The sequence below is a fragment of the Brachyhypopomus gauderio genome, chromosome 3 (assembly GCF_052324685.1).
Source record: "Brachyhypopomus gauderio isolate BG-103 chromosome 3, BGAUD_0.2, whole genome shotgun sequence".
Lineage (NCBI taxonomy): Eukaryota > Metazoa > Chordata > Actinopteri > Gymnotiformes > Hypopomidae > Brachyhypopomus > Brachyhypopomus gauderio.
The window spans coordinates 22,989,435-23,003,929 of NC_135213.1; the positions used below are offsets into that span (position 1 = coordinate 22,989,435).

Sequence of the window (14,495 nt, forward strand, 5' to 3'; positions counted from 1 at the left end):
CATTACATTACAGTATTACTGTATTACATTACAGCATTCACGTAAGGGTTACAGCAAGCATTTCAGCGACCGTTAGTTACTGTTAGAGTTACATCTTGTGTTACAGGTAGCATTACTGCTAGCATTACAACTAACATTCAGCTCCACGTCAGGTTGCAACCCATAGGGATTGCAGCTAGAATTACAACTAGCGTTAGGGTAAAAACGAATATTTCAGATAACAGATAAGTTCCCACTAGCCATTTACTTAAACCACATCAGATGTGATGTGACCACATGTTCTTGACGATTTTTTCCATCAAATGTGAGTCACCTGTGCCTCCACCTGCCAGCGTGAGATGGAGGTTTTGCCATCGTAGCCAGGCTTGAACTGCAGATTGACAGACCTGGGGCCGATGTTGGAGATGGCCAAGTTAGTTGGAGGCCCAGGCAGCTCTGCAGAGGAGCGCAAACCAGTCAGACACTGTATAACGTTTCCTGCCTAATATCACTAACTAAATGCTGGGCGTAAATAAATTTTATGTCATAATTTCACTGGAAGACATTGCTTCTCATTACAAAATATTAGCTACTGAATTTTAATGTCACATGCTGAAATGTATATGCATGATTTATATTTTGGTCTGTAGTGCTGCGGTGAATGTTGAACTCATTGGGTAAACCTATTTTCTGCATACTACAGTTGCATGTTTCATCTTTTCATGTTGGAACATTTCTGCAGTACTGCAGTGACATCTAAAGGTCACATGATGTACTGCAGGAATTCCACTTGTTTTTAATGTATTACTATCAGTATTCTGTTTTGCTTTGTTTGTTTCCTGAGTCTGCCTTCTGTTATCTGAGCCAAATGAAACTGCAGACTTGGTGTGTGAGTGTTGGGGGTATTATCTGGTGTGTGAGTGTTGGGGGTATTACCTGGTGTGTGAGTGTTGGGGGTATTATCTAGTGTGTGAGTGTTGGGGTATTACCTGGTGTGTGAGTGTTGGGGGTATTATCTAGTGTGTGAGTGTTGGGGGTATTATCTAGTGTGTGAGTGTTGGGGGTATTACCTGGTGTGTGAGTGTTGGGGGTATTACCTGGTGGCACTCCAGAGGAGATAGTGGAAGAGGACAGCTGGCCCTGGCCTTTGGATGTCATGGCTGCCACCTCGATGGTATAGGTGGTGAGAGCTGTCAGTCCTGTTACTCTGTATTCCAGCGTGACGTTGGGCAGATAGTGTGTGACTCTTGTGTTAGTGCGATTATATTCCTCCCATGAGATCCGATACCCTGATACACACACACACACACACACACACACACACACACACACACACACACACACACACACACACACACACACACACACACAAATAAATATGTACATAGATATATAAATAAATAAAATAAATAAATATATATACATCCATCAATTACCATCACTCAGGACACCACCACTCAAAAATAACTGTAACAAAAATAACTAAGAAGCCAAAGCACCAGTGAGAATGCCGTTCTTCTCATGAGGCTCCCTCCAGCTGACTTTAAGAGATGTGTCCAGAATCGCCGTGAAGCTCAGGTGGCCCACAGCCCCTGGCGCTACAGACAGAGAGAAATGCAATAAACATTATGAAGAAAGTGGAAATTACAGCAAAACACATTAGGATGTTAGGATTCTATGGAGATAAATTAGTGTCAGCAGAACCTGAACCTGAAATCATGATTCTTCGAAAAAAGTCAAGTTTAGTCGGGTATCCAAAAACAAACAAACATGAAGATCCAGAAACAAAAGTTATGAACTATTTTAATTTCCACAATAATTGGCACTTTGGGATGACATATGCGAGTGGCTGATACGTAGAGTCACCCAAAACAGTGTCTTCAGATGCCTGTCATCAGAGGCAGGCAGCGTTTCTAGACAGCAGATGCCACAGTCAAGTGGCACTGGCCATGCTAAGTGCCATGATTATGTGGCACCTGCCATAAGGTGCCATTTCTGGGTGTCACAAAGGCCATTTCATGCTGCCACATGTCAAACAGGAACCAAACCCTTAAGGCAATTTGGCAGAAAGACGTGCCTCTGTCTTTTGTGAAGTCGATTAGCTCTATATAGGTTTGCTCTTCCCAAGTATCCAGGAGATTTTCCCAACCTGAATGCAGACTTGAATTTTTCAACCTGAACTTGAATTTCAACTTGAACTGTATTACCTGAATTGTTTTATTACCTGCATTTTAATGCCCAAATTATTACCAGATTTTTTTAAACCTGAATTTTTGTTTAACTTGCACAGATTTTTCTTTTCAAAAATCATGAACTTAGGTTCTGCTGACACCGATTTATCTCCACAGGATTCAAAAAACGTCATGGTAACTAAGCTACGCTGTGCATAATGTGCAGCATCATATTTAATTATTCATGAAGTCACCATAACAGTAATTATTAAATTAATAAAAAACATTTATCTGTACCCAAGATGAAAGCAAAACTGCATGAATATGCAAATGAGCACACACATATTAAAGCCTGTTTATAGCTTCTTCCTGTCAAACACCTACATTTGAAATTCTTATGACAAACATTCATTCTGAGATCATGTTTATTCTGAGATGATGTTCATTTGAGTCACCATCCTCTTCTCCTGGTCTATCTGCAGCATTTACCATTATACTCACTCAAACTGATCAACACCAGAAGTGTGTGCAGAATGGGAGTGTGTGCTGAACGGGAGTGTGTGCTGAACGGGAGTGAATGCTGAACGGGAGTGTGTGCTGAATGGGAGTGTGTGCAGAAGAGGAGTGAATGCTGAACCTTGTTAACCCTGTTCATTATTTAACAGACAGAGCAGTCAAAGCTGTATCAGAGCAGTCAGAGCAGTGGTTTGTTATGAACCACCAAACTCATATGCAAATGAAAACAAAATGTAGTATCACCATCAATCATACAAACAGCAAAATACACCAGTAATTTACATTTATTAATGTAAATTTATGTTATCGTGGTTACTGTTTAGCGATAATGTCACGGTACATCTGACAACGCATTTTATGAAGCTGGCCAGTATATAAGTGATATGTGTGTGTGTGTGTGTGTGTGTGTGTGTGTGTGTGTGTGTGAGAGAGAGAGAGAGAGAGAGAGAGAGAGAGACAGAAAGCATGTGTGTGTGGGTTGGTGGGGGGGTGCATATGTGTGTGTGCTGCTCACTGTCTTCGTGTGTGCGGAGCCTGCGAGGGGTGCTGTAAGGCCCGTCCCCCGGTGTGGTGAAGCACAGAACGGAGGTAAAGTAGGCAGTGAACTTCTTCAGGCCGCTGATATATCCCACATGCACACTGTCCTGGAAATTAGGCCTGACTGTCACGACAGACACTTCCTCTTCCTGTTCTGGCTCCCACGCCAAGAGCTGAGAGAGAGGGAGAGAGAGATAGGGAGAGGGAGAGAGAGAGTATGAGAGAGAGAGAGAAAGAGGATACAAAACGAGAGAGAGAGAGAGACAGGGAGAGGGAAAGGGAGTGAGAATGGGAATGAGTAAGTATGCTCTCACATAACATCCAAATACATATATATATTAATGCACACACACACACACACACGCACGCACACACATATAAATATAGCACTACACAGAGGCCAATTTCTCTTACTAACTCTTAAACATGGGAAAGACAAGAGAACATATTACTCAAGTAAGGCAGATGTGTGTCGACCTTCATAAATCAGGCAGTGGCTGCAAGAAAATAGCCACTCACCTGCAGATCTCCATATCTACATTCAGAGCAATCTTCAAAAAGTGCAAAACATCTGTAACTGTGACAAACAAGCCTGGAAGAGGATGCAAGTGTATCTTGCCACCACGCACAGTGAGAAGGATGGTAAGATCAGCACAAAGTTCTCCAAAGCTCACTGTAAGAGAATTGAATCAAATGGTAGCATCTTGGGGTTATGAGGTCTCCCAAACAACTATCAGGTGTTATCTCCATGCCAACAAGCTGTTTGGGAGGCATGCACGGAGAAAGCCTTTTCTGAGTTATACTCATAAGCGTAAGTGGGTGGAGTTTTCCAGGCAGTACTGGGATTTTACCTGGGACCGTGTGCTTTGGTCAGATGAGACCAAAGTAGAGCTTTTTGGCGCAACACCAAGGATGACTACACCTCATGCCCACTGTTAAGTATGGGGGAGGATCAGTGATGCTGTGGGTCAGTTTCTCCTCCAAAGGACCTGGGAACCTTGTAAGGATACATGAACTCTTTGAAATATTAGAATATTTTGAATCTGGTGGCCTCTGCCCGAAAGCTGAAGATAGGTCGTCACTGGGTCTTTCAGCAAGATAATGATCCTAAACATGTGGCCATATCTACTCAAAAATGGTTCTCAAAATCAAGCTCCTCTCATAGCCATCTCAGTCCCCAGACCTTAACCCAACAGAAACCTGTGGGGCGAGCTGAAGAGGAGAATGCATAGTGTGCAAAGTACTAACACCAGGGGTGCCAATATTTGTGGCACACATGATTTCATAAAAAATAAAAATTCTTAATGTCTCATTTTTTGTCCTCCACCAAATAAAGGCACTTGAATTAAAGCTTAGATTTTCTTTGTTGCATTGTTGTATATTATATAAAAAAGAATTTATTAGAACACTTTAGGGGTGCCAATAATTATGGAGGGAACTGTAGGTGTTTCTTGCTGGCTCCTTGTGTATCATATTACAGTTGTGCCAATAAATCAATGTTGAAACAGAATGACTCCTCATCCTGTACTGAAGTCTATTTGATGTGTGTGTATGTGTATGAGTGTGTACCTTATATCCCTGGTTAATTCCATTAATGAACTGAGGGTTGGGGGTTGTCTAGTGTGTGTGTGTGTGTGTGTGTGTGTGTGTGTGTGTGTGTGTGTGTGTGTGTGTGTACCTTATATCCTTGGTTAATTCCATTAATGAACTGAGGGTTGGGGGCTGTCCAGGTGAAACGAATGGAGGTGGAATTGACAGCTTCAGCCTGAACGTTACCCGGGGCAACGGTGGGAACTACCAAACACAGAAACCGAGGAGAGACATACAAGGTGATCAGAAAGAGACAGAGGGAGGTTTATACGAGACATACCTGCCAGTTTAGAATGAGACAGTGGGGGTTTAATACGAGACACATCTGTCTCCTCATACTGGATGTTCATGCATTTACAAATAAGATGAATGTGCCTCAGACTCATCAAGCAACTGCCCGAGGATGCTACAGTTGCTCTACACCAGTGGTTCTCAAACTTTTTCTATCATTCCCCACCTCAGAAGAAGGGGAAATTCCATGCCCCACCTGTCCCATATCACCAAAACAACATGGTAAAAAAATACAAATGGGGGTGGCGATCGTGATTTGTTGCCCTCTCCACCCATATACACCTGCCCTCTCCACCCATGTACACCTGCCCTCTCCACCCATGTACACCTGCCCTCTCCATCCATATACACCTGCCCTCTCCACCCATGTACACCTGCCCACTCCACCCATGTACACCTGCCCTCTCCACCCATGTACACCTGCCCTCTCCATCCATGTACACCTGCCCTTTCCACCCATGTACACCTGCCCTCTCCATCCATATACACCTGCCCTCTCCACCCATGTACACCTGCCCTCTCCACCCATGTACACCTGCCCACTCCATCCATGTACACCTGCCCTCTCCACCCATGTACACCTGCCCTCTCCACCCATGTACACCTGCCCACTCCATCCATGTACACCTGCCCACTCCACCCATGTACACCTGCCCTCTCCACCCATGTACACTTGCCCTCTCCACCCATGTACACCTGCCCTCTCCACCCATGTACACCTGCCCTCTCCACCCATGTACACCTGCCCACTCCATCCATGTACACCTGCCCACTCCACCCATGTACACCTGCCCTCTCCACCCATGTACACTTGCCCTCTCCACCCATGTACACCTGCCCTCTCCACCCATGTACACCTGCCCTCTCCACCCATGTACACATGGTTTCTGCACTTCTGACTCTGCTTTTCACTCATAATGCTATCTCAGACTTGCCCTATAACACTTGTAGTGAATCACAGTCCAAGCAAACACATGGCAGACATTGGTCATTTTTAAGAAAGGTTTTACTGTTCAGTAGCATTTCAGACATTCATGTACCACTTCAACACGCGAGCTTTGCAGCTGTTAGGTGTAATGGTATAATCACTCAATTAAAAGATGCCAGTGCAGGTGTGTGAGAGGCAGAGTCTCCTCTGTTGCCCTGCTCTTTCATCATGCTCTAAAGGACTCAGTAGGGGGCTGAAAGCTAATGGCTAACAACCATTGCAATCTATCACTTAGTCACCAGGGGCAGTTGAATCTGCAGATGTGACATCAGTAGGTAGCACTCATGGATAATTACCCACAGCAGACAGCACAGACCTCTGACTGAGCACCAGTGAAAGCCGGAACCTTGGGCTCAATATAGCCGTGAACCGGCCATGTGAGCCGGGTCTGCTGGTGCTTACACAACAAAAAAATGGGCAAGAAACTGAGCAAAACATCACAATGACCAGTGGACGAAAATGAAGGGAATACCTATGAATACAAGGTCTTCTGGACCCATAGTATTGTTAACCTTTTAAATCCTGTAAAGCGCTTTGTGACAACATGTGTTGTGAAAAGCGCTATACAAATAAACTTTGATTTGATTTGATTTGAAGGTCTGACATTTCAAAGAGGGAGTATACTGTCTTGTTGATCCCACTATTCTACAAACCTCCTGCATTCTATTGCCTACAGGCAACAAGTCCAGAGATGTGTCATGGGCAAGAACTACTGGTGTAAGGTGTAGCAGGTGGAGCAGAGGCCTGGATCGCACCTCCCTGCAGGGTCCACTCCATCACTTTGTGGCTGTAGACACCCAGGCCAGCTCCGTTGTACGCCGCCACTTCAATCTCATAGTTGGTCCAGATGATGAGGTCCTCCAGCAGCAGGTTAGTGACATCAGGGTTGGAGATGTTCTTGTACTGGATGTCCACTGGCAGACCTGTTAGACGGTAGCTGGAACAGACAGCAGTGTTGAATAGATTACCATCACGCTTCCAGCTAGGAGATGGTAGTGATAGTTTTCATTGACCTGTAACCTCTGGGTTGGTAAAATATTGGGACAGTTTTTTATATATTGTAAATGTGTTCAAATCTAGTCGGCATAATCTACATACACAATGCATGAAACAAAAGTCTTACTTTTCCCAGTGAGTTAAAGTTCAGTTTGATATGGAAATGACAGACAATGACAATGATAGCAGGTATCTAATATCCCTAAACTATTCAGCTTGTCTCTCTCCCCCTCTTTTTCTCTTTCCCTCTCTTCTTTTTCTCTCTTTCTCTCTCCCTCCCTCTCTCAAAAGCGAGAGACTGTAAAAATGTAAAAAAAAAAAAAAATTTTTATGTAATGAGAGACAAAAACAAAAGAATGTAAAATGAAGAAGGTGTGAGAGGAGTTTTGTCTAAATGTGTAGAAATAAGTTTCTACACATTTAGACTTTAATTATTTCAGTGGTATGTAGTAATCAGCATGGTAGTAATCAGCATGGTAGTACATTCATACATCAGTGAAGTGGTTGCTAATACAATTGTTAAAGTCCAGAGTTTTACCTGTGCTCCTAACACACTTGATACACATAGTGACGAGGTAATGGTACAGGTATGATTATTGTAATCAGTGAGCAGAGGGGGCGGGGCAGGAACTGACCGGATGATGTATCCACGGAGCGCCCCATTCTGCTGGCTCTCGGGGGGTGGCTGCCACTGGATCATGATGGAGGAGTTGGTACGGCCACTCGCAATGACGTTCTGAGGAGGGGCGCTAGGTGGCTCCTCTGGTAGAGACACCCTGTGAGTGTGCATGTGTATGTGCGTGTATGTGTGTTTATGTGTTTATATATGGAAGAAGACAAAATGGAGTTTGCTTTTAATATACTGGTTTAGAATAGTGACATTAATCCCCGGGTTATGGATTGGCACATCTCATACAGCTGCTTTACTGTATCTGCCTCTACTCCACTATACTGTCCCTACTGTACTTTACTCCCCCTACTCTACTTTACTCTATTTACTCCATGTTACTCTCTCTACTCCACATGAGTGACAACTGACAGAAGTGTTTCTATTAGGCCCACAGGCAACCAGAAGTATGAGCTCCAACTGTGCACCTAACCTTGATGGACTCCCAATTACACCTCCTTTAACTGTTAAAGATCTTGGTGTTATAATGGATACTAGTCTCCTGGATGAAGCCCCAGTAAATCATCTCAAGGAACTGCCTTCCTCTACCTTAGGAACATCACAAAGATTAGGAACATACTGCCTTTCCAGGATGCAGAAAAGCTAGCGCATGCATTTATCTCTTCCAGATTGGATTTACTATCTGGCTGTACTTAAATAACCTAATAATCTCATCTCTCTTTCTGCTGAGGTAAACCTACACCTGACATCCTGCTGTAACTGAGTCTCAACCTATCTAGCCAGCTGATATAGCTCCTCCCACCACTCCACAATGTCCCCATGCTGTGGCCCCTCTTTCGTCCACTTTTTGGGGTTTCTTTACTTATTTTACTGCTTAATATTTGTATTGCGGTTTCCATTGCCGACCAGTCGAGAACGGCTTCCCCCTTTGAGTCCTGGCTACTCTAAAAGTTTCTTCCTCATGCTCAAGGGAGCTTTTCTTGCTACTAGGCTTGGACTCAGACATGTGTAAAGCTGTTTTGTGACATTGGCTGTTGTAAAAAGTGGTAAACAAATAAATTTGCTTTCGATTTTTTGTGTCTGAATCCACTTTACTGTCACTTTCCACTTTACTGTGTCTGTCTCTATTGTCCCTGACACCACTACTGTCTCCGACCACCGAATATGCTCAACATTCCAAACTCAGTCTCTTTTTTTTAAATTTAGTCTTTGTTTAGTAGAGAACTAGAGTTAAACAGGAATAGATGCTGTTTGAATTGATCTGCAACTTGATCTGTAAACATCACTTTGCTGTGTCCCCCATGTTAACATCACTTTGCTCCATGTGATGTCTGACACTGAGATTAACAGCCTGTCACAAACACCTGCCTTAAATAAAAAATCCCCAAAATTCATCATGGATACAATGTTAGAAAATACAACACATAAAAGTTCAGCCAGCTGCATATGTCACACACTGTACAATATTCATGTGGTACCATCTGTAAGCAGAACCTAACCATGCCTCTCTGTGTTATCTGGAAATGTTTGAAAAAGGATTGTGACAAAAAACTATTTAATGTGACCCAGTTTAAGAGTTTAAGAGACTTTCTGTTCACTTTCTGCTTCTGCACAGGGGCACATGAGTCACATGTCTACAGCTCTGAGGAAGCAGAGGTTGTATTAAGCATAAGAATTATGCACTTAACCCAGCCTTAAGAAGCACTGACTGAAGCCCAAACACCAGAAGGAGGCTGAGTCACCTTTATCCCTCCAGGCCCACCAAGTACAGAGTGGAGGCAGTTTTAGTTAGGGGCTTCTGGGAAAATGCAAATTAATAGGATAATGCAAATTAGAGCAGAGGTACAGATTAACATATGAAGTTAAACTCACAGACCCCTGACCACTCAACACTTTTAAATTGTACATAGCCACTTTTAAAGTGTACATGCATTTGCTGGCATTACAGCAGAGCTCAGTGAGGGATGTAAGGCTTTTGGGCTGTGAGCCTATTAGGCTGTAGGGCTATGGGGCTGTGAGGCTGTGGGACTGTAGTGCTGTGAGGCTGTAGGGCTGTGGGGCTATGAGGCTATGAGTCTAAAGAGTTGTGAGGCTGTAGGGTTGTGAGGCTGTAGGACTGTAAGACTGTGGGGCTGTGAGGCTGTATGGCTGTAGAAACTCACCTGTCTGTCTCTCTGCTGAATGGGCCCTTTCCCACATTGTTAACAGCACAAAGGTGAAACTGGTATGATCGTGCTGGAATCAGTCCACTCACTGTTACTGCTGTGGACTCCGGCTCAATGTTAGCCAGAAGGATCATCCATGGAGCATCTGAACAGATGAAAACACACACACACACACACACACACACACACACACACACACACACACACACACACACACACACACACACACACACACACACACAAAATGACCATCCTTTACAGCTCACGGTCGGTATCAGGGGTATTAGGGCCCCTTTAGAAGGAGTCCAAAAACATGGAGGTTAAGTAAATTGGCAGTCCCAGACAAATTCTCCCTGAGTCTGTGTCTCTCTCTGTTCAATAAAAACAAGTTGTTGTCTGAGTGTGTGCGCATGAATGTGTGTGCTTGTATGCCCAGTGGTGGATGGTGCTCTGCCACTAGGGTCTGTCCTCTCTCCCCTTCCTGCACCCCATTCAGTCCCCCAGGGGGCTGTGGATCCCGGTAGAGAGTACGTTGTGCGCAATTGGCTGCCGCTTCTCGCCGGTGTGTGATTGGTTGTATGTAACGTAGCTGTGTTAACAATTGTAAAGTGCCTTGGGTATCTAGATAAGGCGCTATATAAATTGAAACATTCATTCATTCATTCATTCAGTGTTAACTCACTGTTCTCAGACACCTCCAGCACATAGCCAACCAGAGGGCTGTTCCCATCAAAGGGCTTGGTCCAAGTCAGGTTGATGGCTCTCTTGTCCACAGCACTCAGAACTGCACTGGGGTTCTCTGGAGCATGAGGCAGCTGTCTGAAAGGGAGGTAGACAAAATACAAAATATATTGATTAAACAAATATTATTACAGAAAAGCATTTAACTGCAGTTGGTGTCTGAACACGTTAATGATTTAAGAGATGTACCTGACTCTCAGATGTGCACTGCGAGAGTCGTTCCCACCCACTGATGTCACTCTGCAGGTGTACGTGCCGATGTCACCTGACCACGTCTGAGAGATGTGCAGTGTCCCGTTAATGTCCAGACGTAACCGTGGTGATGACTTGGGATTAATTATCTGACCATCCTTCTCCCACACAAACCTAAACACAAACATAACAAAAAAACTACCCTTATTCGCTATGCTCATATCAGTGTCATGACCTTCTCTGAACATCAAAATAATTACAGCAGAAATTGGTTATTAGACTTTAAGTAGGATAACCTAAATCCTGTCAGTGTAAGAATTTCTTTAGCATAGGCTACATATCCATTTTGCCCCTACGTCTCTGATGCACTCTAGTGGCTGGTTGCAGAACAACTTGTAACCTCCTAAAAGTACATGGCTCAGAAGACAAACTTTCAGTTCTAATTAATATAATCATTTTCAGTCAGCTCCATAAAATGTATAAGGTCCCGTCATGTTAATATTTTACACAATATATTTTTAGGATAAAGAGTCTAAGTTATTTGTTGACACTTAAAGGGGGTGGTGATGAGGTGATTGATGATTGGCTATGTTGATTGACAGGTAATACTGGATAGTCAAACGAATGCACAGGCTCAGTTTACATATTTTTTATAACCTTTTATCAGATCAATGTTTTGATTGGTTTTTTTCAGTTTGCTAAAGTAGTTAGCTATATAAGGTAGTTAGTTATCTAAGGTAGCTATATATGTAGTTAGCTATCTAATTAGTTATCTGTGTAGTTAGCTATCTGAGGTAGTTAGCTATCTGTGTAGTTAGCTATCTGAGGTAGTTAACTATCTAAATTAGCTATCTGTGTAGTTCGCTATCTAAATTAGATAGCTACCTGTTGTCCTGTCATTGTTGCATTGTGTTTGTCCCTCAGATGGGCGGGGCTCATTATGCAACCTGACACCTGAGGGTTGTTTGTCTGTCTATATATTTGTCTGTCTGTCTTTTTACCAGTTGACTGCTGGTTATTGCAGGGTTGCCAACTTTGATAGCGTGAGACACACGCATTTGACCGTTTTCACACGCTCTCACTCCACACTTCTGATATCTCACGCCGAAAAATCTAGTTTATTTACCTCTGATCCACATATATGATTCAATGAGTTACTAGTTCGATATAACACTTAATTTGTGTCCATTTTACGTTCGACCCCAGTCGACAACTTACGTTCACCAACCCCCACCCCCCCACCCCCCCCCCCCCCCCCCCCCCCGCCATCAATTTACACTCGCCACCTCCTCCAGGTTCAAATCTCACTCCAAGCGATCTTCAAAAGTTGGCAACCCTGATATTATTGTATCTTTAATTTGTATTAGTTCACGGGTTTTGAGTTTGTGCACTTCTATTAAATCCTCCCTTTTCCCTGAGACTGGCGTGATCTCTTCCTTTTTTATTTGCACTCCTCGTAAATCACATCTCATATTTATATGAAGTATACATGTATGTGCTCTCTCTCTCACATGTTTATTAGTATACATGTGTGCACTCTCTCTCATATATGAAGTATATATGTATGCGTGCTCTCATGTTTAAGTATACATGTGTGCACTCTCTCTCTCATATATAAAATATAAATGTATGGACTCTCATATGTTTATTAAGTCAGGGTTGCAAACTCTCACGCATTGAGCGTGAGACACACGCATTTGACTGTCTTCACACGCTCTCACGCAACACTTCCGATTTCTCACACTGAAAAAAAAAATCTACTTATCTCTGATCCATATCTATGATTCAATGAGTTACTAGTTCACTCTGGCGCCAACCACTGGCGATCGATCGATCGCGATATAATACTTAATTTGTGTCCATTTTACACCGCCCCGGTAACAATTTACGTCCGCCACCCCCCGTCAACAATTTACACTCGCCACCCCCTCCAGGTTCAAATCTCGCTCCAAGCGATCTTGAAAAGTTGGCAACCCTGTTAAGTATACATGTGTGCACTCTCTTTCATGTATGAAGTATACATGTATACGATCTCTCTCATATGTTTATTAAGTATACATGTGTGTACTTTCTCTCATATATGAAGTATACATGTATGCTCACTCTCTTATTTATTTACATTTACATTTTATTGCATTTGGCAGACGCCCTTATCCAGAGCAACTTACATTTTAATCTTTTTTTTTATATACAAGTGATCAATTGAGGGTTAAGGGCCTTGCTCGGGGCACCTCAGTCTGGGAATCGTACCCAAGACCCTTCGGTCACAAGACCAGTTCCCTAACCGCCAAGCCAAGACTGCCCTATATAAAGCATACATGTATGCACTCTCTCCACATATGTACCTCTCTCCACATTGGCGTCCGTCATGTTTTCTTTTGTTTTTTTATTGTATGGTTTAGATAATGAAAGTTGCATGACGGGATTCAGTGCACCCTGAAGATAGCTCTGTTTGTGAACTGATATGTGGCGTAAGTACTTGCTCCTTCAGTGTAGTAACGGCAGAATAATGTGTGTTTCACGGTGGAGTCACCAAAAGTGTCCAATTACACCAGAAAAAAAGTTGATACATTTTTTGAAAAACAGTTGCTAGAGGGGTCTGAAAACGTACTAAATATAGTCTAAAATAGACATATAGCTAATGTCTAAAAATGTATTTTTTGTTAAGTTGTATAGGGGTGTTGAATAACAAACATAGCAGGTGGTTGGGTGGAAACACTGTCCCGTCTACATTCTCTTAAACATATGCTCTGGCTCCAGGTTTCATCTACCACACAAGCACACCCATGATGGGCATTTTGGTGGCTTCAAAAAATTCAGGCTCTGGAATAGATCACTGTAGCTCACTACAGCTCAGATTAAACAACTCACTGTAGCTCAGATTAAGCAGCACACTATAGCTCAATTGCCCCAATGAGTACAAGTCTTTTTCTAAGAAAATAATTTTTATTTTTGATGTAAGAAATGAACTGATTGACTTTATGGAATTGACTGGTAGATATATTTGATTTGCGTGTACACAATAATGCACTTGAAGACATGTATGAGTGTGTGTATATGTTTGTGCGTATGGGTAAATGGGCAGATTTGTGTGTGTGTGTCTAATTGTGTGTGTGTGCATGTTTGTGTGTATCTTCCATGACTTTAATGTGGGTGAACGATACCTGATGCTAACATCGGGGTCATGGGTCACTCCGCAGGTCATGGTGGCCTTGGTGCCTTTAATAACGCTTTGGTCCTGAGGAGCTTTTGTTATCCGGGTACGAGCTACACACAAACACAGACAAGCATGCATGCACACACACACACACACACGTATGCATGCACATATACATGTACATACACACAGAACACAGTTATGATAAACATAACCCGATAAGCATGATAAACACACTGATACACACTCATTTGTGCATATACTCACCCCAGACCACTAGGTGTGCAGAGGCCTCATCAATGCCACGGGAGTTGCTGGCCATGCAGGTGTAGGTACCAGCGTCAGAGAGGTGCGAAGGGCTAATCAGCAGACTGCCGGACTCCAGCAGAGTGAACCGGGGCAGCTGGACTGACCCGCTGGCCAACACCCTCTCACCTACACACATGCACATGCGCACACACAAACTCAGCTGTTTGAGTGAAAGGCAGTATGTGATGTATGTATGTATGTATGTATGTATGTATGTATGTATGTATGTGTACGT

The 14,495-nt window shown here is 43.2% G+C and overlaps 1 protein-coding gene across 3 annotated transcripts in view; it reads right to left on the minus strand.

The window, feature by feature from the left end:
* sdk2b (sidekick cell adhesion molecule 2b) overlaps positions 1-14,495 on the minus strand; it is a 247,636-nt gene that overhangs the window by 28,919 nt on the left and 204,222 nt on the right. For all 3 annotated transcript variants that reach the window (XM_077000519.1, XM_077000520.1, XM_077000518.1), the window contains exons 11-22: positions 14,219-14,386; positions 13,959-14,061; positions 10,792-10,968; positions 10,544-10,680; positions 9,859-10,006; positions 7,704-7,844; positions 6,828-7,009; positions 4,882-4,997; positions 3,181-3,376; positions 1,479-1,577; positions 1,077-1,268; positions 314-435 (exon numbers count right to left, since the gene is read on the minus strand). In XM_077000519.1, coding sequence (XP_076856634.1) covers positions 314-435; positions 1,077-1,268; positions 1,479-1,577; positions 3,181-3,376; positions 4,882-4,997; positions 6,828-7,009; positions 7,704-7,844; positions 9,859-10,006; positions 10,544-10,680; positions 10,792-10,968; positions 13,959-14,061; positions 14,219-14,386 — 1,781 coding nt within the window. The remainder of the gene's footprint in view (positions 1-313; positions 436-1,076; positions 1,269-1,478; positions 1,578-3,180; positions 3,377-4,881; positions 4,998-6,827; positions 7,010-7,703; positions 7,845-9,858; positions 10,007-10,543; positions 10,681-10,791; positions 10,969-13,958; positions 14,062-14,218; positions 14,387-14,495) is intronic.